Source organism: Calliphora vicina, chromosome 2 (genome assembly GCF_958450345.1).
Source record: "Calliphora vicina chromosome 2, idCalVici1.1, whole genome shotgun sequence".
Classification (NCBI taxonomy): Eukaryota; Metazoa; Arthropoda; class Insecta; order Diptera; family Calliphoridae; genus Calliphora; species Calliphora vicina.
Window position 1 is genome coordinate 138,474,799 of NC_088781.1, and position 25,486 is coordinate 138,500,284.

At 29.6% G+C, this 25,486-nt stretch overlaps 3 protein-coding genes across 6 annotated transcripts; 2 read left to right on the forward strand and 1 right to left on the reverse strand.

Annotated features, from left to right (window-relative positions):
• The first annotated feature begins 251 nt into the window (after window positions 1-251).
• Not3 (CCR4-associated factor Not3) lies at window positions 252-12,134 on the forward strand. 4 transcript variants are annotated; one of them, XM_065502163.1, is made up of 14 exons: window positions 252-420; window positions 1,121-1,371; window positions 2,898-3,001; window positions 3,060-3,194; window positions 3,313-3,648; window positions 3,714-3,840; window positions 5,520-5,800; window positions 5,922-5,979; window positions 6,047-6,448; window positions 6,515-6,625; window positions 6,692-6,925; window positions 8,642-9,339; window positions 11,483-11,692; window positions 11,762-12,134. In XM_065502163.1, exons 2-14 carry the CDS (start codon window positions 1,347-1,349, stop codon window positions 11,858-11,860), a joined length of 2,820 nt encoding a protein of 939 aa, XP_065358235.1. In that variant the 5' UTR covers window positions 252-420; window positions 1,121-1,346; the 3' UTR covers window positions 11,861-12,134. The 4 variants fall into 4 exon arrangements, with proteins under 4 accessions (XP_065358235.1, XP_065358237.1, XP_065358239.1 ...); XM_065502165.1 differs by having other exon boundaries at window positions 5,547-5,800; XM_065502167.1 differs by having other exon boundaries at window positions 5,556-5,800.
• Window positions 12,135-19,025: 6,891 nt separating this feature from the next.
• Window positions 19,026-22,556, reverse strand: LOC135952296 (protein-associating with the carboxyl-terminal domain of ezrin). Its single transcript, XM_065502169.1, has 3 exons — window positions 22,164-22,556; window positions 21,925-22,110; window positions 19,026-21,281 (listed from the first exon to the last, which is right to left on the reverse strand). Exons 1-3 carry the CDS (start codon window positions 22,365-22,367, stop codon window positions 19,368-19,370), a joined length of 2,304 nt encoding a protein of 767 aa, XP_065358241.1. The 5' UTR covers window positions 22,368-22,556; the 3' UTR covers window positions 19,026-19,367.
• A 249-nt stretch (window positions 22,557-22,805) lies between these two features.
• Window positions 22,806-25,456, forward strand: RpL5 (ribosomal protein L5). The gene is made up of 4 exons (XM_065502170.1): window positions 22,806-22,962; window positions 23,176-23,439; window positions 23,506-23,943; window positions 25,144-25,456. The coding sequence occupies exons 1-4, from the start codon at window positions 22,960-22,962 to the stop codon at window positions 25,330-25,332; spliced, it is 894 nt and encodes a 297-aa protein (XP_065358242.1). The 5' UTR covers window positions 22,806-22,959; the 3' UTR covers window positions 25,333-25,456.
• The last annotated feature ends 30 nt before the right edge of the window (window positions 25,457-25,486 follow it).

Here is a 25,486-nt window from a genome sequence, read left to right on the forward strand (position 1 = left end):
AAACATGTTAATTAATAAAATTTTAACATATTTATTAGATTTTAAATTAAGATCTGTAAAAAAATTAATTATATCCATTACTATATTCCCAATATATTCGATTCAAATGGATATGTACTACATGATAAAAAAAACAAACCGTAAACCCTTTGCCTAATTACAGTAAATACAACCCTGCACTGTACCGTATCATCTGTGCGTAACAGTGCTACCAACATGGACATACAAAAAACCTATGGTTTGCTGAATTAAGAATTTCATGTACAAGAAAAAAAATCGAAACAATTGACAGTCGCTTACAGCGGAAAAGAAAATCACAGAAAAAACACAAGTTTTAATAAATATTTTATAAAAAATTTATTGAAAACATTAACAACAATAGAAAACCTTTATGCGCTATATAAAAGTTTAACAGAAAAAGTGAGTTTTGGCCAAAAATATATCGAGCAAAAAAATACCTAATGGAAAAATAAAGAATTTGTGAATAATAAGAAGAAGCAAAACGAATGCAATAAAAAGAAGAACAACGAACGAACAGTAAAAAAGAAAAGTAGCAAAAGAAGTGGTATGGAAAAAAGCAAAGAAAGTTTACTGATTGATTTGTTAAATAAATGCCTTTTTTGAGATTTCTTTTTTTCTGGTGTTACAATAAAATAAATATTTTGTTGGTAAATAAAGTAGTAAATGTAATAATTAAATAGTAAATAAGGATAACGCTTTATAATTTATTAAAAAAAATACATATTGAAATTGCTGCATTGCTATGTATTGCCATTATGAATCGTCAAATAAACAAATCTACATATGAAAGATATACGCATATTATGTAGTATATTTAATGCAGCTTTCCAAACTTTGTAAATCGTTAAATATTGCGGCCTTTTTTATTTATTTTTTACTTGTATGCTTTCTTAGTTTTTACATTCGTGACGTTTTGTTTTTTTTTGCCACCGATTACATTACATTAGTAACAGTAACAATACACAACAAAAACAAAAATGATCATGATGATTATTTTGTATTGTTTATATTAAATTTTGATAATAAGTACATATTATTGATATACTTAATATAATATGACTTCAATAAAGTTCTATTTTGTTTGTTTTTTCACTTTCAGCATTAAAACAAAAGATTTACTTACCTACAAGATACTGTGTCAAGAACTTGTCCCAAGGAAGAAGGAAGGAAGGAAGAGAGATAGACTTAACTCGCTGCCTGGCTGCCTGCGTATTTGTGTGCGTGTGTACTAGAGAGTTTCGTCAGAAATTTTTTTAATTGCTTTAGTTCCACTGGACTATGTCTAAGCATTTGTATCAACAGAATAAACAACAGTTAACATAGCCATGGCTGCGACGAGAAAGTTGCAAGGTTAGAAAGAAGGGTATTACACAAATTCTAGTGTTTTTTCAAATCATTGTCAAAATTGAAATTAAGCCTTGTAGGCAAACGTTTCTTCTTTTCTTATTAGGTGTTTAAAAACAATTTCTTTCATTAGTCTACCACTTTCCTAAAAAGAGATGTTTATAGTTTAGATTTGTATAGATTTTTATGATTTAGAACATTATTAGTTATACATTAACATTAAAACATCCAGCTACTCCAAATGAATTTGACAATATTTATTAAGCGTAACTGCTTCAGTATTATCAATGAAAATATAATGTATATTTAACCTCTTCGTTAAAAAGTGGCTGTCCTCTCTCTCAGCTTCTATAAATATAAAAATTTACGTTCTTCGACGGTATAGCAGAATTTATGAAAAATTCTGAATTTGTTACTTGAAATTATTATAAAGCGAAAATATTATCTTTTCAATAATCTTATGCAATTAATGCACAAATTAGTCTATAAATTGTTTTCATTTAAATCAAATTTTTATCACCTACCCCGTCTAATAGAATAAACAAAATTGTTTGCGCCAAGCCTATAGTACACAATAAAAAGATTGTGTTGTTTTTAGTTTTATTGATTTTTGCTAAAATTTCACAATTATATAATACAGCGGGACTGATCGGATGGTTTTTCGTCCAAATATCATTTTCATTGGTAAAAGTATCGTAATTCTGCTACATCTTATACATAAAATAGTATATTAATGATCTATCTTGCTTATTACCTCACCAAGCTATACAAAAACAAAGTCATATTGTTTTTTTATACATGAGTGGTAAGAGTTTGTAATTTCAATATTTTTCATTTGCGACGATAGACAGCGTCTGTCTGTTTAAATCAACTTTCCGAAGCTCCTAAATAACATACATCAATATATCCGCAAAAGTCTCGCTTAGGTTGCAATTTAAATTCGGCTGTAAGCCGGCTGAGCGGCTAGAATATAGCCGCCGTTTTTGATTAAAGTTTCTCGAAATATAATTTTTAAAATCTTTAATTTTTTACAATTTGAGTAATGCTTTGAGCCGCCGCCGAATTTTTTTTGGATCAGCCGCCGCCGCCGTAAAATTTAGTCGGCGCAGTTCTCTGCCCACTAATTGCTCGTTTTTTACCTATTTTTGATCTAAATCTGTATTATTAATTCAGTATTTCCAACGACGTATATAACATTGAAATTCGCACCAACAATAATTATATTTAACCCGAATTTTGTTCACCATAAAAACATTTACACCAAATATTTGTTTCACCAAACAAATTGTTTTGACTCTTCATCTTAAATTATACTTTGGTGAAGGGTATATAAGATTCGGCACTGCCGAATATAGCTCTTGTTTTTAATAAATCTTTTATTAAATGACAAATACTGGTGTACCATTTTTTATGAAGAGGTCAAATATACACAAATATTTTTATTAACACAGTTAGAATCGAACTATCAGGTTATTTAGTAGATGATCAATCAGTTTGTTTAATGCAGAGTATATTTTGCAATTATTTCATAGGAGAAATTGATCGATGTCTGAAAAAAGTAGCTGAGGGAGTGGAAACGTTTGAGGATATATGGAAAAAAGTACACAATGCCACAAATAGCAATCAGAAAGTAATTGTACTTAATTTTTAACATTACTAATTAGACAGTTTTAATAAATAAGTTCCCTTGATAGGAAAAATATGAAGCCGATCTCAAAAAGGAAATCAAAAAGTTGCAACGGCTTCGCGATCAGATTAAATCATGGATTGCTTCGGCTGAAATAAAAGATAAAAGTGCACTCTTGGAAAACAGAAGGCTAATAGAAACGGTATATTTTATTGTAACCATATTTACATAATTATATGTATATGCTTTAAAAACCGGGTCTTGTATGAAACTATGGAAATATATAAAACATATTTTTTTTTGTTTTTTCGAATTATTAGCAAATGGAACGTTTTAAAATTGTTGAACGTGAAACAAAGACTAAAGCGTATTCAAAAGAAGGCTTGGGTGCTGCACAAAAAATGGATCCTGCTCAACGTATTAAAGATGAAGCCCGCAATTGGTTAACGAACTCAATAAGTTCGCTGCAAATTCAAATCGATCAGTATGAAAGTGAAATCGAATCACTGCTGGCGGGTAAGAAAAAAAGATTAGATCGCGACAAACAGGATCGTATGGATGAATTGAGATCAAAGTTGGACCGACATAAATTCCATGTAACAAAACTAGAGACATTATTGCGTCTGCTCGACAACGATAATGTTGAGGCCGAACAAGTGAGTTTTATATCATATCTATAAATGAATTCATTATTTATTACAGTTAAAACACAATTTTAAAGGTAAATAAAATCAAAGATGATGTTGAATATTATATCGACTCATCGCAAGAGCCGGACTTTGAAGAAAATGAATTCATTTATGATGACATTATTGGCATTGACGTCGATGTCGAATATTCGGGTACAGGTATGTTTTCCGTTCACATTACATATTGTACTACAAATTTCCTTATTGTTTTTGCTTGTTAAATGTGTAGAATATGGCTTAAAATGGCTTTTTATATACTATTTTGTGTATCCCACACCCTATAAAACAAAAAATAGTTTATTTTATTTATTATTTTTGGTTAAACACACTCTCCTGGAAATTTTTCATGTTTTTTTCTATAATTAAACTCTGTTCCAACCTTTCGAAAAACACAACTTCCACAACATAGGCTACCCTTCTCCCCCATATTTACTATTTCCAAATTATCCTACCTACATACATGGGATATTTGAGAATGAAAATTAGTTGCAAACATTTAAGTTAATACTTTTGATATTTTGTGTGTAAAATTACTATTCATTATTAAAAATGTACTATAAACAAGAACGAATGTGCAAGGAATTTTAAGACAAATATTGAAAAGCATTTTTTGGATAAAAGAAAGAACAATTTGGTAAAAACACAAAAAATTTTGTGAAAAAAATTTTTTTAATAAAATGTTGCTAAAAAAATTTAAAAAAAAATTTTAAGAAAATTTCACAAACAATTTTTTTTACCTAAAATAGAATTTTTAATACAAATTTTTTGTTTTGTTTCCCCCAAATTTTTTTTTATAAAAATATTTTTTTTACATAATTTTTGTTTTTTTGAAAAAAAGTAGTTTTCAATAATTTTCTTAAAGTATACTTTTGTGAAGGTATATAAGATTCCGCACAACCGAATATGGCTCTTTTATTTGTTTAAATTAAAAATGCTTTTTTTAAATATGACATACAAATTTACTTTTTTAAAGTGCTCTTGCTTAAAAGAGTACTTCTTTTAATTTCATAGAAGTACGTTTAAAAAAAAATACTTTTTAAATAGATTCATATTTTTGAAAAAAATAAATTATTAAAAGTATTTAATAAATGGACCATAAATGCAAAAAATATCCACAACTTTGTAACTTAAAACAACAGAAACTTTTAAACTCAAATACTCTATTGTAAATTGTTAATTTTTATACATACTTTAATATCTTATTTTCTACATCTTGCACTTACAAAACACACTTTATACGATGCTTACAGTATTTACTATTTCAATACAGTAAATTCCCCCTACTCTTACAAAATTTCTCCCAAAATTCCAAACTCTTCCTCTATTAGTAAACATTTTTTTAAATTATTCATTTAAACAATAAAATACATAGATATTTTTGAAATATTGGTTTAGAGAAATACTCTATGTGTGTTTTTATGTTTTTCTCTTTTTTGTTTTTCTCTTTTCTCGAAATAATTTTCATAAATGTGCATATTATTTTTAATACAAATTAAATAATAACAAAAAAAAATCCAAACAAAAAATATTGTTATATATCTGGTCCTGTTGTAACGAAAACAAAATCCCTGTGTCTTAAACAAACATAAAACAAACAAACAAATATATATAAATATATGTATGTGTGTACTTCAATACAATACTCTAAAAACATTTGAAATGATTTGAATTGAATTAAACTTTCTAAACGCTCAATTAATCCAATGTTTGTTAAATCGAAACAATTGAAAATGAAATAATAATAAAAAAACCAAAACAATCATAAAAAACATTACCACCATAATTATACACGTACATGTAAAAAACAAAAAAAAATTTGTATACCATCAATGGTAAAGGTGTCTCACTTGGTATTCCATCATCAGCAACTACAGACAGTAATAATAGTAATGAAACCAGCGGCTCACCAAGTAGTATAACATCAGGCGGTAGTCCTGTTCAATCCCCATTGCCGGCTCAACAACAATTGCAGCAGCAGGCCTCCAACACAAGTGGAAGTGGTTCGGCAACGCAGCAACAGCAGATTAATTTGAATTATTCGAGCGATTCAACGGCTGCTGATGGTATGGCCAAGGATAAGCATAATAAAAATGAAAGTAATGCCAATAGTAAAACAAAGGTAAATATAATCATTATATTCTTAATTGGTTATTTTGAAAATGCCTTAAAAGACAATTTCAACAAAAAACAAAAAAAACTGCTCTTTTGAAAAATCTACATGCATATTTTGTTTCTTTTAGCAACCTGTTAAACCTACAGCCGTTCGAGCGAACAATAAAACAAGTGGTACAACAGAAGGTAAACTCTAAATATTTTATAATTTTTAAAAACGTTTAATAATGTTTAATTTACCCATATGTTGCAGCGCCCACGAGTAAAATTATTAGTTCAACGCCTAGTAAAAATCACCATCAACCCCAAACGCAGCAACAAAATCATCATACACAACAACAGACAGCAGCAGCAGTTGTGGCAGCCGCAACAGCGTCTTCTGTTACTGGTAATCATACCTCGAACAATATAAACACCTCGGGAGCGCCGACATTAGCAGCTGCTGTGGCGGCGGCGGCATCTACAGTTACAGTTCACAACAATCCTGCCGTACAACAACATGCTCCAGCGCCCACGTTACAAGGGAATCCCACAATAGCATCTGTTACAGCGTCCTCAGCTAATTCCACCAATTCAACACAACAAATACAAGGCCAATCTGTGATTCAAGCTACACCGACAATTGCATTTTCAGCAGTTGCAAAACATAATACATGTAAGTGTATTTTACTGCAATATTGATTTCAAATATAATTCTTTATTTTTATTATTTCCTCCTCAGCACATCTTGAAAACGGTCCTGTGCTTGGTGGCGCTTCTTACGCTATAGTTGGTGGCTCTCAGCAGCAACAGTTATCAAATCTTCAAGCGAATTCCTCTCATTTACAAAATGGTATGTTTCATAAATTTTAATTTAATTTCTTTAAATAGTTTTTCATAGGATTCTTCTCAATTTTAGCCCATAATACTTCCAATAACTCTACAGTAGGTAGCATTGCAAATGTAGTACAACAAGGAGCAAATTCTGCTAATGTTAATAATTTGGCAGCATCTGCGGTAAATTGCATTTCACCAAATGGTATTGCCGGTTTGCAACAAGCTCTGAACGCACAGCAACAAGTACTGGGTATGGGAGCAAATAACAACAATGCCCGTGCATCGCCTGGCCTGCTTTCACCCAAACACATGAATGGTAAGAAATTGAAAATAGAACAAAATTATAGTCTTTTATTAGGCTCTGACGGATTTTATCGTCCACATTTTTATAACCTTCACCATGAGTGACAAGGGTACATTTTTCATTTGCAATCCCACAAAGTATATATATTCTGGATCGTTATAGATAGCGAAGTCGATAATTATATGTCCGTCTGTATGTTGATATCAACTTTTCGTAGCCCCCAAATAACTTACATACGTGATTCATACATCAATATATCGGTAATTCTTCCGGCTATTTAAAATCGACAAAATCGGCACACAAATGGCTGAGATATAAGGAAAAAACCGGGACAATTTTTGTCCTATTTTTGATCTATATCTGGATTACTATGTCATTAATATAGACATTGTATAGAAAAAATTTTTACCTACTTGGGTCAAAATCGGGCAAAATATTTTTTTAACCCGATTTTTTTTATTTCAAAATTTTTGTCATAATTTTTTTTCACAAAAAATTAAAAAAAAAATTTGGATAAAAATTTACAAACATTTTTTTTTTTAAATTTTGAAAAAAAAATGTTACCTAAAAATATTTAAAATTTATATTTTAAAGTATAAGAAAGCCGAATATAGCTCTCTTACTTGTTCATAATAAAGATTGAAATTTATCAAGTTTGATTAATATAGACAATATGGATATCTTATGATATATATTTCAAAGTTCACTGCATGATATATAAGGCTATAGTAAGTTGGACCTACAGTGGGTCAAATCGGGAAAAATATTTTTTAACCCATTTTTTTTTTATTTAAAAATTTTTCTCATAATTTTTTTTTTCACAAAAAATTAAAAAAAAAAATTTAAAATTTGGATAAAAATTTACAAAAATTTTTTTGACCTACTATGGGTCAAAATCGGGAAAAATATTTTTTTAACCCGATTTTTTTTTTATTTAAAAATTTTTCTCATAATTTTTTTTCACAAAAAATTAAAAAAAAAATTTCTTTTTTAAAATTTTGAAAAAAAAATGTTACCCAAAAATATTTAAAATTTATATTTTAAAGTATAAGAGAGCCGAATATAGCTCTCTTACTTGTTCATAATAAAGTTTGAAATTTATCAAGTTTGAAGTTTGTAATAAGTAAAATTTTCATACAGAATGTGCCATCAGCGCAGAAGTGGTGTAACATGTAACATACATTAAGTGGTATTGTTTGGTATTCAAAAGCAAATACAGCCGAAAAAATCGTTTTTGCATAGAGAATAATATTAGAAAGTAATAGAGCAAAAGTGGTTTAAGTTGAACATCAACATTAAAGCTTACTTCAAAATTCCGCCCTGTCAGTGTCAATGAATGTAAAAATTGAGAGGTTAAACACGAAATTTAATTTAATATCTTAAACTAAAAAGTAAAGGAAAAAATAACAAATTCTTTTAAGAATTTTACGTTCCAATTATATGTTAAGAATTGCTATTGTTGAGTCTAACTTTAGCAATTATTTTATATCCTTTATAAAATATAGTTAAATGCTACAATGCCAGGAAATAATATGTTCAAATAAGCTTTAGAAAATACATTTCGTTAAAACCGGTCAACCGTCTTAAAAAACCCGAACAGTTAAAGAAACCCGAAACCGTTGGAGTTTATAACAATGAAAAAACCTGTAGACCCGTTTTCGATTTTGAATACTCTACTTGTAATTATATGTTTATTAAAACTATTTCATCTATTCTAATTCATATTAGGATTGCCTGTTACGAGTGTAGCTAATAATACCTCATCTGTAGATGCTATCTCATTAAAAACAATGGCTCAAGAAGCCATCAATCGATCTGTGATCGATACGAATAACCTTTCACAACAACAACAACAGCAAGCGTCTAGCATCGATAACAGACAGCAACAACAACAGCAGCAGCAACAACAACAAGTACTCCAACAGCATTTTTCATCAGATACAACTGCCAATCCACATCAACAACAACAACAGCAGCAGCAGCAACAGCAAACAAATACAACGGCAGGTCTAGTTGCCGCCGTGACAGCATCAACAAATGGACCGACATCAATTGGCGGCAATACTGCTGGTAACAGTGGTGGCAACGTTGGTCCCATTGGTAGTAGTATAAATGCATCCGCTTTAACAAATGCTGCCGGTCAGCAGCCAATTGGAGCAGGTGCATCATCTGCATCAAATAAGCAACAATTATCGCAACAACAACAGCAGCAGCAGCAACAACAACAGCAGCCTACAAATGAAGCCCATATACCACCCCTGCTGGGTGTGGCTCCACTGGGTCCATCACCACTGCAAAAAGATCATCAACTACAATTCCAAATGATGGAAGCTGCTTATTATCATTTACCAACACCTAGTGACTCGGAAAAACTAACAACATATTTTCATCGAACTCCAGTGCAAACGCCAGCGCACTATCCACAGGTAATTTTTAGATTTTTATTAAATCGGAAATTGATAGCATTATTATACCATTATCCATGAGTGGCAAGGGTATATATAAGTTTGTCATTCCGTTTGTAATTTCTACATTTTTCATTTGCAAACCCACAAAGTAAATATATATATTACGGATCGTTATTGATAGCGGAGTGGATATAACCAGGTCCGTCAGTATGTTGAAATTAACTTTCCATAGCCCCCAAATAACTTAATATATAAATCCGCTATAAACCCGGTTCGGTTGCTATTTAAAATCGGACCAGAAATCGCTGAGATATAAGGAAAAAACCACGACAACCTAGATTTTTATACCCTTCACTTTCGTGAGAAGGGTATATATAATTTTGTCATTCCGTTTGTAATTTCCACAATATAATTTTCCGACCCTATAAAGTATATATATTCTGGATCCTTATATATAGCGGTGTCGATTAAACCATGTCCGTCTGTCTGTTGAAATTAATTTTCTAAAGACCCCAGTTATCTTCGGGATCCAAATCTTAAATAATTCTGTCAGGCATGCTTTCGAGAAGTTTCCTATTTAAAATCAGCAAAATCGGTCCACAAATGGCTGAGATATAAGGAAAAAACCTCGATTTTTGACCTATATCTGGATTACTAAGTCATTAATATAGACAATATGGATATCTAATGACAGATATTTCAAAGACCTTTGCTACGACGTACACACAGTTACTAAAGTATACGTACGATCGACTTTTTGGTCCTTTTTAAAATTTCCAAAAAATTAAAAAAACAACTTTGGGGAAAAAAATAAATTTGTTTACCTAAAAATATTTAAAATTTGGTTAAGGGTATATAAGATTCGGCACAGCCGAATATAGCTATCTTACTTATTGATCTATATCTGGATTACTTGTTCGACGTATATTACGCGATAATAAGCGGACCTACAATGAAACCGGAAAAATATATTTTTTGTTTTAAAAAATATTTTTAACCCGAAAAATTTTTATTTTAAAGGATAATTTGTTGAAGGGTATTAAGATTCGGCACAGCCGAATGTAGCTTTCTTAATTGTTTTTAATAAAATATTTTCCAAATTTTTGAAATTTTTTTTTTGAAATTTTGTAAAAAATTTATTTTGAACAAAAATTATTTTTTTCTCTAAAATATTGAGAATGATGGAATATATGTGTCTGTATTTATCCTGCACTTTATTTCATATACAGGAGAAGCAAAAAACGTTATCAATTGTCAATAAAAATTTAATTGAATAACTGTAATCCATTAAAAACTCGATTTTGAATTTTTGTTTAGTTACGTCCGTTTGCATTTAAGGTGACGATCTGTTTTCCAACTCTGTTTTTGAATTAAAGACATGCAATTGTAAAATTGTTTGCAGTTTAATAAACCAATCGTTATATTGAAACCAACATAAAATATTTTTTAGTTATAAAACGAGTGTAATCACTTTAGATTCTTTAATGAAAGCCTCGGAACTAGTGATGTCTCAATTACTTTTGTATGTAGTTCTGTGGAATGCTATTGTGATTCTAAAACACTTTTATAGGTTTTTTAAGGAAGCAGTTATATAGCACTAGTTATACATTGGTTCTAGACTAACAGTCATATTCATAAACAGTTTTTAAATTTATCAACGATTTATAAAACAAAGTTTGTATGAAAAAATCGTGTATGAAAAAATCGTTGAATATGAACGCTTATTAGTTCCGGAACAATATTATTTTATTACTTAAAAATTTTTTCAACATTCAATAAATAATAATTTTTTACTAACATTTTTTTCAACATTTATTTAAAAACTAAAATTTTTTTAAAAATTTATTTGGTAAAATTTTTTTATAAAATAAATTTTTCAAAAAAAAAATATATATTTTTTTCAAAATTAGCTTTGACCAAAATTTTTTTTTGTAAAGTATCTCTTAAATAGATTTTAAAAAACTTAAAATTTTTCAAAATTTGCTACTAACATTTTTTCCAAATATGCCACTAATATTTTTTGAAATTGTTTATACTATTTTAAACAAAAAGCAACCAGCGAAATGAGATTTTTTATAATAATTAATTCGATATGTAAAGTTTCAAACATCACCAATTTTTCTTTTCCAAAATTTCAATAAGAATTTTATTTTCATTGCAGCAACAACTTCCAATTTACGATACAGTTGAATTTTATCAACGTCTCTCAACCGAAACACTATTCTTTGTGTTCTACTATATGGAAGGTTCAAAAGCTCAATATTTGGCAGCAAAGGCACTAAAAAAGCAAAGCTGGCGCTTTCATACAAAGTACATGATGTGGTTCCAAAGACATGAAGAACCAAAAATTATTAACGATGATTACGAACAAGTACTTATATACTTCTCTAAACAATTTAAAAAATATGTTTATTACTTAATTTCTTAATATTCCTTACAGGGTACGTACATCTATTTTGATTATGAAAAATGGAGTCAAAGAAAAAAGGAGGGATTCACATTTGAATACAAGTACTTAGAAGATAAAGAATTGAATTGAAATTAAATCTAATCTAATCAATAAGACATTGATTTTGAAATGGATCTTCAACAACAACAACTACAATTACATAAAGAAAAACCAACCAACCAACCAACTCCTCCAACTCCCCATGTAAAAAAAAATTGCTTAAACATACAATTTGCATACAATTGCTTTTTTCTTGTTTATTACTTCCTCCACATCTTTTTTGTTTCTTCCTATTTTTAATAATTATATATTTGCGACTTTAAAAATATGAAAACATTAAAAAACTACATTTTTAAAAATGAAATCCGCCGAACCTTGTTCATACATTTTTTCTATATTTTATTCTTTTTGTTTTGTATACACACACAACTTTGTTGCATAGAGTCGAAGCAGTTGTAAACTATTACTGTTTCTTGATTTTTTCATTGTTCTCTTTAACTCTCTATTACTGAAGTAAGCAAAACTTGAGAAAAGTTAAATTTTTATAAAAAAAAAACACAAAAAATTAAAAAAAAAACTACTGAAATTTTTTGCAAATTCATATAATGTTAGTTGTACTCATTTTTCTTATTATTTTATTTTTCATTTTTTATTTTCTTAAAATTAAAAAAAAAAATTATATTATAAATATGATAAATTCGAAAAAAATTAAAAAAAAAATGGTTTTATTTTATAACAAACAAATATTTACTCGTAATAATTAAGGGTCTTCTTGTGGTTCTCATAATAAGAAAATGAGTTAATAATAATCGAAATATACTTACGCTATGCCACAAAAGTATACATACGATGTATTTCGCATAATACTATTAGTAGGTAAATAGTCTTTACGAAATTCATATTAATTTGCTACAAGCGAATTCAAATTAAGTTTTACAGTTTATTTATTAAGTATATAAAGCAGTCTTGCTGAGATTTATTTTAAAATATAGTCGATTGAAATCAAATCTTTAAGCCTATCAACAATTAACATCACCAGCCAACTGAGAAAGAAGCCATTGCAACCACTAAAACGACAATTGGATCTACGATACGAAACGACCCGAGTTTCATTCGGCCAATGATTGTCAACCTGTAGCAATCGAAAGTTTTTAATCCATTATAGAACCCTCGACAACAGTGGAACTGTATAACAACTAAAACAAGAAGAAAATCTATTCCGATAGATATATAAATGTAACTCTCATATGCTGTTCAATAAATGCAACGTTAACATCCGTGCAGCTGACATTAGAGTGCGATAAACTTAACATGTCGTTAATTGTCATCAACGAAATGAGATAGAATAGTTACCAATGAATGAACTCGAACATATCATATCGATGAAGAGATTTGCTGCAGTTATGGTTTGTGTCATCGTTTCTTTATGATTATTCATATTTAAAGGGTCGAAAGAATTAATTCTTATATTAATTTTCAAAATCTTAAAACATTCAGCACAAATTAATTCGTTATATTAATTAGCTACGAATAACAGTCGCCGGCACTCATAGCCACTAGATCGGTTATTTACCTCTAAACAACACAAATGTCAAAGATGTTCATAAAAATAAGACGCAAAAATTACAATAAATAGCTGATCAAATTAAAACAGAATGACAGCTGCTTCTACAAACCGGAATGACCCTAGTTCACTCGGCCATGGACTGTCATCTCGTCATGTTCAATTTATGCCGATCACTGCTCTAAAACTTCTTAGGATTTTGATGACCACGAGTAATTAACAACAGACAATCAATTGAACTCACAGAACAACTGCCAACATATATAATGTACATATGAAGGAAAGAAAATTGCGAGAAAATCATGTGAAATTCACTCAAGGTAAGCCAGCAACTACTTGGATACATACAATATTTATCAAAGTTGATATCTTACTTATACAGCCAATATAACTGATGGCATTTTCTGATATTGTATATATAACAGCATACTGTAAGAAAAATCTCGATAATAATTTAATTCTAATCGGTATACTTTAATCAGAAGTTCAAAAGACTTTATTCTTAATGCAATTTTCAAAATCAAATTAATTTTTATCTGTTAATAATTCCATTACAAAATTCATTACGAATTTATTCCTATACATAATTCCTTAGAACTTAAAACGTATTGAATTCATTCCTTTGAGAAGTACTTCTTTATAGTATCAATTCCTTATCGAGTCATTTAAGTTTTTTCAAATCCATTCTGTAATGGATAATAAAAAATAATTTAAATTTTAGTGTAAATAAAAATTTAATGTGTAAATAAAAAAAAATCAAAGGTTGAATGAAATTAATTATGAATTAATTCAACAAATAAAAGCCTTTGAATGATATGTTATGTTGGGAATGGTTATAATGGAATTAATGGCTGAAATGTTTAATTCTGAATTTATAAATTACTTTCATTCACTAATTCAGAATTAAAAATGCCAGCCATTCACTCCATAAATCCTTTCAAAGGCTTTTTTGAAACAAATTACAAGTCTTTGTAATAGATTTGAATTGAAGAAAAATTTAATCATTCAATACATTTTATTAAGCTATTTTGTAATGGATTTCAATTAAAGAAAATTTTAATGATTCAATAAGGAATTAATTCCATATAGAATGAATTCTCAAAGGAATAAATAAAATAGATTTGAAGTACAGAGGAATTAAGCCTATGAATTAATTCTTTAATGGAGTAGTTGATAGATAAAATTTATTTTGATTTCGAAAATGGAATTAAGAATTAATTCTTTCGCAACTTTGCATGTATAATCTAAATAGTATGTATGGTTATAACTCGAATACCAAAAAAAAAAACGTTTTAAATAACAACAAACTTTTTATTTAAACCGAATCCGACTAACGTTTTCGTTTTTAAACGAATTTACATAAATTGGTGTTTGGTAAAACGATGATTTACTCGTTTTACTTTCGTAGAAAATCGTGAGATTTGCAGAACATTTTTTTTTTGACTATTCATTTCGAGAATCGCTCAAACGCTACAGCATACGGGGGTTTGTCAATTTCACAGAACAGATGCGATTATGTTAAATATCTTATATTTAATTCTTCCATGTTTTAAATGTACATAATATTATAAAAATGAATATAAATTTCAAAAATTTAATGTTAAACTTTTGTGGATAAGTGTATAGATATTATTCAGTCTTATTGTGTAAGGCTAGATTAATAAAAAACAGGTTGCATTTTATCTTTAATCTAGTACGAAACTGACGATATCGTAAAACACCAACGCCTTACACAATAAGGCTGACTAAAATTTGAAATGTATAATCGTATATGTACACAAAAAATATACCAGAATAGGATCCTAATATATAATAGAAAAAATAAAACACGTAATATACTAATCAAATACATAGTTAAAATCTATATTAAATAAATGAAAATAAAATATTTTTAGACTAACAGTTTCATAAAAAGCAACGGTCGTATTTAATGTACTACAAACTTTTGGGTGAATAAATTGTCTTATAAGCAAATTTTCAACTAGTTTGTTAGCTCACGTTTGTTTATTATGAATACGACTGTTAATAAATAATTATTAGACTTTATAAAGCAAAGTAGCACTTAAAACTATATCAACAATCTGTAGAAAGCTCTGTTCGCTTATGCATTTGTTCTAACATATTTTTGGTTTATTTTGTTTCAATTTTACTTTTAATATGAACACAAACACTTTAACCGATTCACATCACTATTCACTTATATAAAACATAATTGTAATTACACATGATACAAATTAATCTCTAATAAAACTACACAAAACATTTTTGAATAGTTTCTAAAAATCACTCGTTATTTGTATTCCAATTATTAGATACAATTCTCCAAAAACGAACAAATAGTACGTACCTTCATTTTTGGTAAACAATTTTAATCACTTACAATTTTTTTTTTAGCCAAAAATCGTTAAAATATATAGCTAAAAACACACACAGACATTTTTTTAAATTCACTTACAGTTTAAATTTAAAAAAAATATATTATAATACATACTATAGTAATTAATAACAATATTAATGTGTAATAAAAGCGCTTTTAGCGTTTTTTGCTAAATCGTATAAAATATAAAAAAAAAACAGAAAATCATGAAAAGTTATAGCATGAAAAACATAATAAATACATAATATTATTCCAGTGAATTAATATTTAATGAACATTTTTAAAAAATATACACCCAAACAAATAAAGTTTTTAAAAAAAAATATATCATAATAAAAATACATTTATAAAATATATACTCATATTTATAAAGGTATATATGGATTTTAAAGGTACAATTTTATTGCTAAACTACAATGTCAATTGTATAAATATAAGGTAAGTCGAACGATAATCTATCTATGAAAGATCGTTTCTTAAAAGAACCTCTAGAAATTGGAACTACATTACATAGATTTCGTACTTTTACAATCTTGTGCAATGATGTATTTGGAATAAAACGTTTGTCTTATCCAAAGGTTCAAAAGAATTAATTCTTAAATAAATTTTCAAAATCAAATTAATTTTTGTCTCTTGCGTATTGAATTCATTACTTTAAGAATTCATTCTCTATCGGGATTGTCATAGAATCCAATCATTGTCGGAATTGGTTTTGAAAACGTACATTGGTCTTGCGAAATCGAAAGTTAACGGTTTTATATTCGATCTAGAATTAAATTCTTTATCGATTAAACAAAAAATTAAATTGGATTTCATAAGTCAAATGTACCTTTTCTGTCGTTTTCAAAACCGATTCCGACAATGATTGGATTCTATGACAACCCTGTATAGCATTAATTCCTTATTGAATCATTCAAGTATTCTTTAATTCATATCCATTATAAAATAGCTCAATTCGAATCTATTACAAATAGGCTTAAGTAAAGTTTTTTTCAATTCATTTCGTAAAAGATTAAAAACCAAACAAAAACAAATCGAATGAAGCAAAAATATTTTAGTTCAATTTGTATTAAATGGAGAGAAAAAGGTGAATCAAAAAAAAAATCAAACAAAACCTTACACTAGCTATATTACTACTTGTAGAACTAACTAGTTCGATATGGCTGCTAAAGTGGTAGTTAAATGGTTATCATTTGCATTACATTTCGCCTATCGGCCACCTGCAATGACATCACCATGTTAAATTCACCAGTCATTAACATTGCGTGTGGTTTGAAAATTCACTAGTGGGAAGATCCATGTAAAAGCGTACAGTAGTCGGATTTACCATCTCCGATTTTAATAAAATTTACCACATACATAATATATCCAATATGTTCTCATATGTTTCTTTTTCAATGGAAACTCATTCCGATGTAAAAATATCGCGTTTTGAAAATTGAGAAATTTTTTAAAATTTTCTAAAATTATATGCAGTTAATTGCCCATAACTTTGAAACTACTCAAAGACCAGCATAATTAATGACTCCGTTCTAAAGGCAAAAATATTGTCCTTAAAATGATGTGAATAAAATTATTTACGTCCAAAAGGTTAAAGATCAATTTTCAGAGTATATATTTCAATATAAAAAATATCAAAGAACCGTAATATGTGTGGTAAATTTCATTAAAATCGAAAATGTCAAATCCGAAAATAGCAGTTTTCTGTCCGTTTTGATATGGATTCTCCCTAGTAGTGGTTCTCTGTGGCTAACTAATTCGATGCGACGGAACTAGTTCAATTAACTGCAGGGAAAATACTGGCAATACATTCCCATGAATTAGGGTTTTCACAATAGACTTAGGTATATGGGTTGAATGAATTTTGTTATGAATTAATTCATGGAATGAATGAATTAAATAAATCACACTTGATCAACAAGATCAAAATTTTAAAATTTTCAGTAGAGATCAAAAACTGTTTGTGGTTACATTTTAAGAAAATTAAAGTAAAACAAATTTTATTAACAAAACAACATGAACTCAAAGTACATACAACCAAATTTGAATAAAACAATTTGATCATTTTTAACTAAAATAAAGGCTCAAATCAAATAATAAATTTTATATGAACATATACGATGCATTTCTATTTAAATTATTGTATTAACTCAAAATAATACCTTTTTCTTGATATATCACGAAAGTGGTCTCAAATGTGGTTTTCGAGATGAAAGAGTGATTAGAATACGTTGAAATATTACAGTTGATATATATTGATGCTGTTAGTTGATTTCTTGAAAAAGTTTAATTTTAATTCCGAAGTAATCACAAATTGAATTAATTAATTCGAAGCTCTGGTCTTATCTAAATACAGTTCCAAAATAATGAAGTTAATAACATTTCATTTCTTTATTAAAGTGACCTTATCTTCAATGCAATGCATAACTAATAGTATTACGCAGTTATGGATTTACGTGACATTTTTTTAATAGTGTTGATTTTAAAAAATTAATTGGAAAATTCATAGAACAAAACATCTTAATTTAATGATACAGGCCTGTCCAAAAAGATTTAATAATTCTGTTTTTCTGATTATAAAGTGTTTTGTATATTAAAATAAAAGTGATGCCTTTTCTAAAGAAATTAATAAAAAATTCGAGAACTATCTAATGAATTTAGTTCATGTATTGATAACCTCAGTTTATACATACGAGCTTGCAAAGAATGAGTCGTAATTATCCTTAAGAGATGAGAGAGGTATCAGTGAAACCACCACTCAGCCATAATTACATAATAGTATTGGAGGTGATGCTGTCTAGTTAGGGATAGTTCAAACAGATTGGACAACGGCACTCCGTACTATTTATTGCACAATATGTGGACATGTTCCAATACCGGGACTTCAACGTCACAGGTTTATGTGGTTAGGTCGACAATTCCATGATGAGTTCCTCGGCTATTTGTCAACTTTAGGTCCAAGATTCATAGCAGCTGGTACTACTCCTAGAGGGAGGCAACTGTTAGAAGCAATATCGTCTCAAATATATTATGTTTTCTAACAAGAAAAAATTATTTTCAATCTTTTTCTAAAAGTATACTTTAAAAGGTATATATGATTCGGCACAGGCGAATATAGCTCCCTTACTTGTTTTTCCTATCTTTTCCTTTGTTGGAAATATAATAGATCAAAAAGATAAGATTTATTTCAATTGTTATTTTGGTGACTATAACTATTTCCGTCCTTTTTTTTTAAAAAAAAAAAATGTTAATCAAACTTTTAATAAAAACGTTGAATTACAACCCTGAGATCAGAGAAAATGAAATTCAGATGATTTTGGAATATTTGTTGTTGTACATTTTATTTTGTGAAAATATGTATTTATTTACCAATAACTTAAAATATGAATGATTACACTTTGTATAAATACATACAGTATATATAATTTAAAAATATAATAAATGAAATATTAAAAAATATTTTTAATTTATTATTTTACGTTTTTGTTCACTCCCAATAAAGAAAATTTTATTAAGTATCATTTAACACTAAAATGCACATAATACACATAGTACATAAAATGACAGACTTTGAGTCTAAATAATTTATGATAATTGTTATTATTAATTAATAACATAATGGAAATTCTAACTATTATAAAATAAACAGGCAACTACTAAACGTTGGAAGCTGAAGTAACAGATGATGAGTTTATCAAATCGTCTATGTTAGTAACATCATCATCATCTACTTGCCAACCATTGTCGTCGCCAACATTTAAATCGATGTCGTCATCATTTGGAGAAGTAGCGGCAAATCTTGAAGAGTTCACTACAAAGTTGTCGGGTTCTAACCAATTAACAGCACTTGCCGATGTTATATTTGTTTGTTTTAGTTTTTTGGTGGTTTCAATAACCGGCTCCATATCCTTAAAAAAATCAAATTCTGATGATTCGGGATTGGTTAACGACGTTGTCGTTGTTTGCACTTGTATATCAAGGCATGCTAAATCATCATTTACTATATGTAAGGCCGAAGGCTTTAACGAGGAATGTGAGGAGTTTATCGATTGGGCTGTACGAAAGGAATCTGTTAGGGATACTTGTGAGGGTAAGGTATTGTAGGAAGAAGAATTTGTAATGTTGGTGGTAAGCGCTGTCGGATATGTTAGTTTATCCCTTGAATCATCATTCAATGTTGTTGGTGCTGTGTTATTTGCTATAAATTCGTTATTGTTTACTGTACCGTTTTCGTCATTATTGTCATCATTGTTTTCCCAGTCAGACCAAGCATCATCATCAACATCTGGTACATTGTTGTCTGTATCTGATATATTTATACTGTCTTCTTGTAGCATGTCTGTTTTAGACAATTCTGGTGATTCAATTATTTTATTGTCATTGTTTTTATCCTCAGTTTCGGTATCGTTTAAATCTTGTATAGCTGTACATTTGACATCTTCGCCACCATCTGGACTCAAGCGTGGCGGCATATGATGTTCAAATATTTCAGAATTTATGGCCTGTGACAAGGATGAGTAGCTGTTGCTCTTACTTAACAAGTTTTCAGGTATAGGACTACCCGATACCATGGGACAATCGTTACTTTCACCCAAAACGGGAGTAATGGACCTTGGTTCCACCCAATGGGTGTTGGTATCTGAGACAGCGGCTTGCGGTCTGCCATCTGAAAATAATCGTATTCTTTGCCCACCCAGTACTGTAGTAGCCCCCAAAATAGGTATTAAATCTGCCATACATCTTAAAGTCTTTGCCACTAAAACATCATTTGTATCCTGCATGCCAGTCACCAGATACGGTAGTATGTTCTCCTCTAATTCTTCTTTTGTTAAAAGTCTCACGAATTCCATGAAATATTCCAATAAAATCAAACGTATTTGAGCATCTCTTAAGCGAAACATTTTCAAAATGTGAGGCATCAAATACTTGGTGTAGGTTGGACTAGAAAATAGGGCGGACGAATAGTCTGTTTTAGTTCTCAGTACATAAGGAGTGACACATAGTTGTGCTGTAGGATCCAGCAAAACCATGCGCGACAGCAGGTCACCAGCAAACTGTGACCCCACAACCTCTTCTTCGAAATAACGAAGACGATCTATGAGAGCAGTAAAAAACTCTTGCTTTTCCTGATTACTTTTCAAAGGCAATTCGAAAAGAAACGAGTGTATTAAGACAAATTCATGATTGAAGTAAGGGTGTAGTAAGACCGCCGATAGTTTCGGCCTCATCTGGGGGTTTTTATGTTTTAAGTGTATTGCGCAATACTCACGAAACTCTTGAACATGAGGAATAGGTGCCGATGATATTGTTTGCTTTCTATTTTTCGAACATTTAACTAAAATCTCTTCGCAAAAATTAGCAAATGCATATTGTTCTATAGTTTCTATGTTTGGTTCCTTAGATTCTTCTGGATCTACGGCAGCTTGATAACGATAAGCGTTGGCGAAATCTAGCAAGGTCTTTGTAACTTCCTTTTGCTTCCACACATATTCAAATCCAGCCAAACGCCAACTACCCGAGTCGGTAATATATATTGATTGTGTACATATGTTTAAATGACGAGCCATGGCCTAGAAAAGAAAATTGTTTTAATAAGTAACGCTAATTGTTATATTTAACTGTACCGAGTCTCCTATATTCTTCACCTTAATTTAGAAATATTTGTTATACCCTGTTAAGAGATATAAGCAAAAAACCACGACTACCTCGATTTGTTATCTATATATGGATTTTAATCATATTGTCGTATATAACGGCATTGAAATTCGAACCGAAAATGAGTCAAAATTGGAAAAAATACTTTTAACCCGAATTTTTTCACTAAAACCATTTTTTTACCTAAAAAATATTTTTTTCCACTAAAATTTTTTTTTAAGCAAACATTTTTGTAGCCCTTAAATTTATATCTCCTAATAAAATTATTAATTTTGTTCACTAAAATTTTTTTAGAATTTTTTTTTCAACAAAATTTGTGGAATGATTTGATATTATTTGAGATAATTTTTTTCTAATTTTACACGATTAAACAAATCGGTTTCGAAAAGAATGTTTTCTGATAATCCGGCCTACGATCGTGAGGTTTTTACTTGCAGGGTATGTCGAAACACAGCTTCACATAATAGTTTATTTCTTAATAGCTTTATATTAAATATTCTTTGGTGAAGGGTGGTATATAAGATTCGGGGTAGCTCTATTACTTGTTATATTTGTTACCTTTTCTATTAAAAATATTAAACTGCATAATATTGTACGTAGGCCCAAGCAAACTTGTATATCAGATTGCTGACTCAAAACAGTTTGCAAGGGACGTACTCTTTCGGTAGCCAAATGCTTTTGGCCACCCTGTTCCCAAGTACAGATATATTTTAAAATGTATGGGTGTCTATAAATCATCAAGTTCTGCAAAGAAATACATATTAGTAAATGTATGTTAGAGATAAAATAGCTCTTACTCTAATGGCTCTTTCCATGGGCCCTTGAGCCACCCATAGCTGGCCAGTAACCACTGGCTCTCCTTGGAATACTGACAGATATTGTTTACCTTCCTCATTGGTAGTGGTGGCAGCAACAGAATTAAATAAAGCCCAGAAATCATTGGCCTCTACTGCATTTTTATCGATTTCCAAACCTTTTAGTTTACTACCTTCGTTTCCCATGATTGTTTTTTATTTGTATAACACAATCAAATTTATAAATACAATTATTAATTGTTATTAATGTTATTTGTATAATTAGTGATTTTCATATCTTTTTTAAGTTGAGATCGTTTTAAATTATTTTCTTTTCTATTTTTTAGTAATTTTTAATTCGTGTCATAATTTTTTTTTATTTTGTTTTTATTTTTTGACACTACTAGGAGGCGTAAAGTCTTGTCAATTTTTTGACGTTTGTTTTAAATTGGGTTTCTTAGCATACAACTCCCAGTAAATTGTAATATTTTATTTGTAACTGTTTAAATACATATTTAGCTATATAAAATAGATTTATTTGAGTGTTAGAAGTTAAAAATAAGTATTAAATTGGTTCCATTACATTAATTTGTTTACTTTTCGTTATATATTTTAGGTGTCATCACTACTTGTTTATATATTATTGTGAAGTTGGCTGCAGTTCGTTTCGAGTCTCGAAATATTTCCTTTCAACTGTCAAAAGTAAAACAACTCCATCTTTCTTTTCTTTTTTCACCTACGTGTGAAGAACATCGCGTATTTTTTTAACGTCGGTGTTTTATAACTGAAATAGTGAAAAATGGTAATAATAAAAAGAAAATTTTAACAAATTCAAATGCCTAAACAATATTCAATTAAAAATAAACGTTTTAAGTCAAGAATGAAAAAAAGATGCAGAAGAAACTTGACGATTATTTATGCACAATATTTTTGAAGTGATACAAACAAATGTGTAACGAGTGTGATTTGAAATATTATTTGTTTTAATTGGAAACATGTTTCTTTAAAATTCTAGGGTTTCGTTAAAGTAGTCAAGAACAAGCAGTACTTCAAGCGTTATCAAGTTAAGTTCCGCAGGCGTCGTGAGGGTAAAACCGATTACTATGCCCGTAAACGCTTGATCTTCCAAGACAAGAACAAGTACAACACACCCAAATACCGTTTGATTGTACGTTTGTCCAACAAGGACATCACCGTTCAAATTGCCTTCTCCCGCATTGAGGGTGATCGTATTGTATGCGCTGCCTACTCCCATGAACTTCCCAAATACGGTGTTAAGGTAAGTGTTATAAATGTGATTGTTATTTTATTTGGAGGTTATATTGATTGTTGTTGTTATTTACAGGTTGGTTTGACCAATTATGCTGCTTCTTACTGTACCGGTTTGTTGGTAGCCCGTCGTATCTTGAACAAATTGGGCTTGGACTCCTTGTACGGTGGTTGCACTGAAGTCACTGGTGAAGAATACAATGTTGAGCCAGTCAATGACGGTCCCGGTGCTTTCCGTTGTTACTTGGATGTCGGTTTGGCTCGTACCACCACTGGTGCCCGTGTATTCGGTGCCATGAAGGGTGCTGTTGATGGTGGTTTGAACATCCCTCACTCCGTCAAGCGTTTCCCCGGTTACTCCGCCGAAACCAAGAGCTTCAACGCTGATGTACACCGTGCCCATATCTTCGGTCAACATGTTGCCGATTACATGCGCACCTTGGAAGAAGAAGATGAGGAAAGCTTCAAACGCCAATTCAGCCGTTACATTAAATTGGGAATCCGTGCTGATGATGTGAGTAGAAAAAATAACATTTCTTTAATTTGCTTACACTTGTATGAGTGACGTCCATTTCTAAAATTACTGCTGTATCTTGCTACTATGATACTGGCTGTGCCAAAAGTGGACCACATTAAATTCTTAATCTTTGTTCGTAACTTAACACCTTTTCAATGGGTTATGTTTTCTGTTAAGGTTTTACAATAACTTTAAACTTTAGTTTGATGTATTTATTAGTATTCGTATCTATATAAATTTATGATGGTCATAGTAGACGTCCATTTCTAAAATTACTGCTGTGTCTTGTTACTATGATACTGGCTGTGCCAAAAGTGGACCATATTAAATTCTTAATCTGTGTTCGTAACTTAACACCTTTTCAATGGGTTATGTTTTCTGTTAAGGTTTTACAATAACTTAAAACTTTAGTTTTGATGTATGTATTATTTGTATTTGTATATATATAAATTTAAGATGGTCTAGTAGACGTCCATTTCTAAAATTACTGCTGTATCTTGTCACTATGATACTGGCTGTGCCAAAAGTGGACCATATTAAATTCTTAATCTGTGTTCGTAACTTAACACCTTTTCAATGGGTTATGTTTTCTGTTAAGGTTTTACAATAACTTTAAACTTTAGGTTTGATGTAAATATTACGTTTTCATTTTGTACAAATTTAAGATGGTATTTATTGACGTCCATTTCTAAAATTACTGCTGTGTCTTGTTACTATGATACTGGCTGTGCCAAAAGTGGACCACATTAAATTCTTAATCTTTGTTCGTAACTTAACACCTTTTCAATGGGTTATGTTTTCTGTTAAGGTTTTACAATAACTTTAAACTTTAGGTTTGATGTAAATATTACGTTTTCATTTAAGATGGTATTTATTGACGTCCATTTCTAAAATTACTGCTGTGTCTTGTTACTATGATACTGGCTGTGCCAAAAGTGGACCACATTAAATTCTTAATCTTTGTTCGTAACTTAACACCTTTTCAATGGGTTATGTTTTCTGTTAAGGTTTTACAATCATTCAAATCACAACATACATTTGGGGGATTCAAACAGTCTGCTATTAGGTCATAATGTTCTAATATACATATTATTTTAGTTTAAATAAATTTTTGTTGTGTTAATAAAACAAATTTATATTGTCTCTTTAATCTTCAATTTTAATAATTTGTATATATTTTTGTTTGTTTAATTTTAGCTTGAAGAAATCTACAAAAAAGCCCACCAATCTATCCGTGCCGATCCTACCCACAAAAAGGTAGCTAAGAGCGGCATCTCCAAGAAGAGGTGGAATGCTAAGAAACTCACTAACGAGCAACGTAAAGTTAAGGTTGCCGAACATAAGGCCGCTTATGTCGCCAAACTTCAAGCAGAAACTGATGCTTAAATTATCTGAAGTTTATTGTGTTTTAACAACTACATTTACCATTTATTGCTGCTATTAATTGGTTGAAATAGAATACATTATTTTATTATAAAATAATACAAAAAATTAAAATAATATAAAATAAGATGTTTTTATTTTTTATCTAATGAAAAAA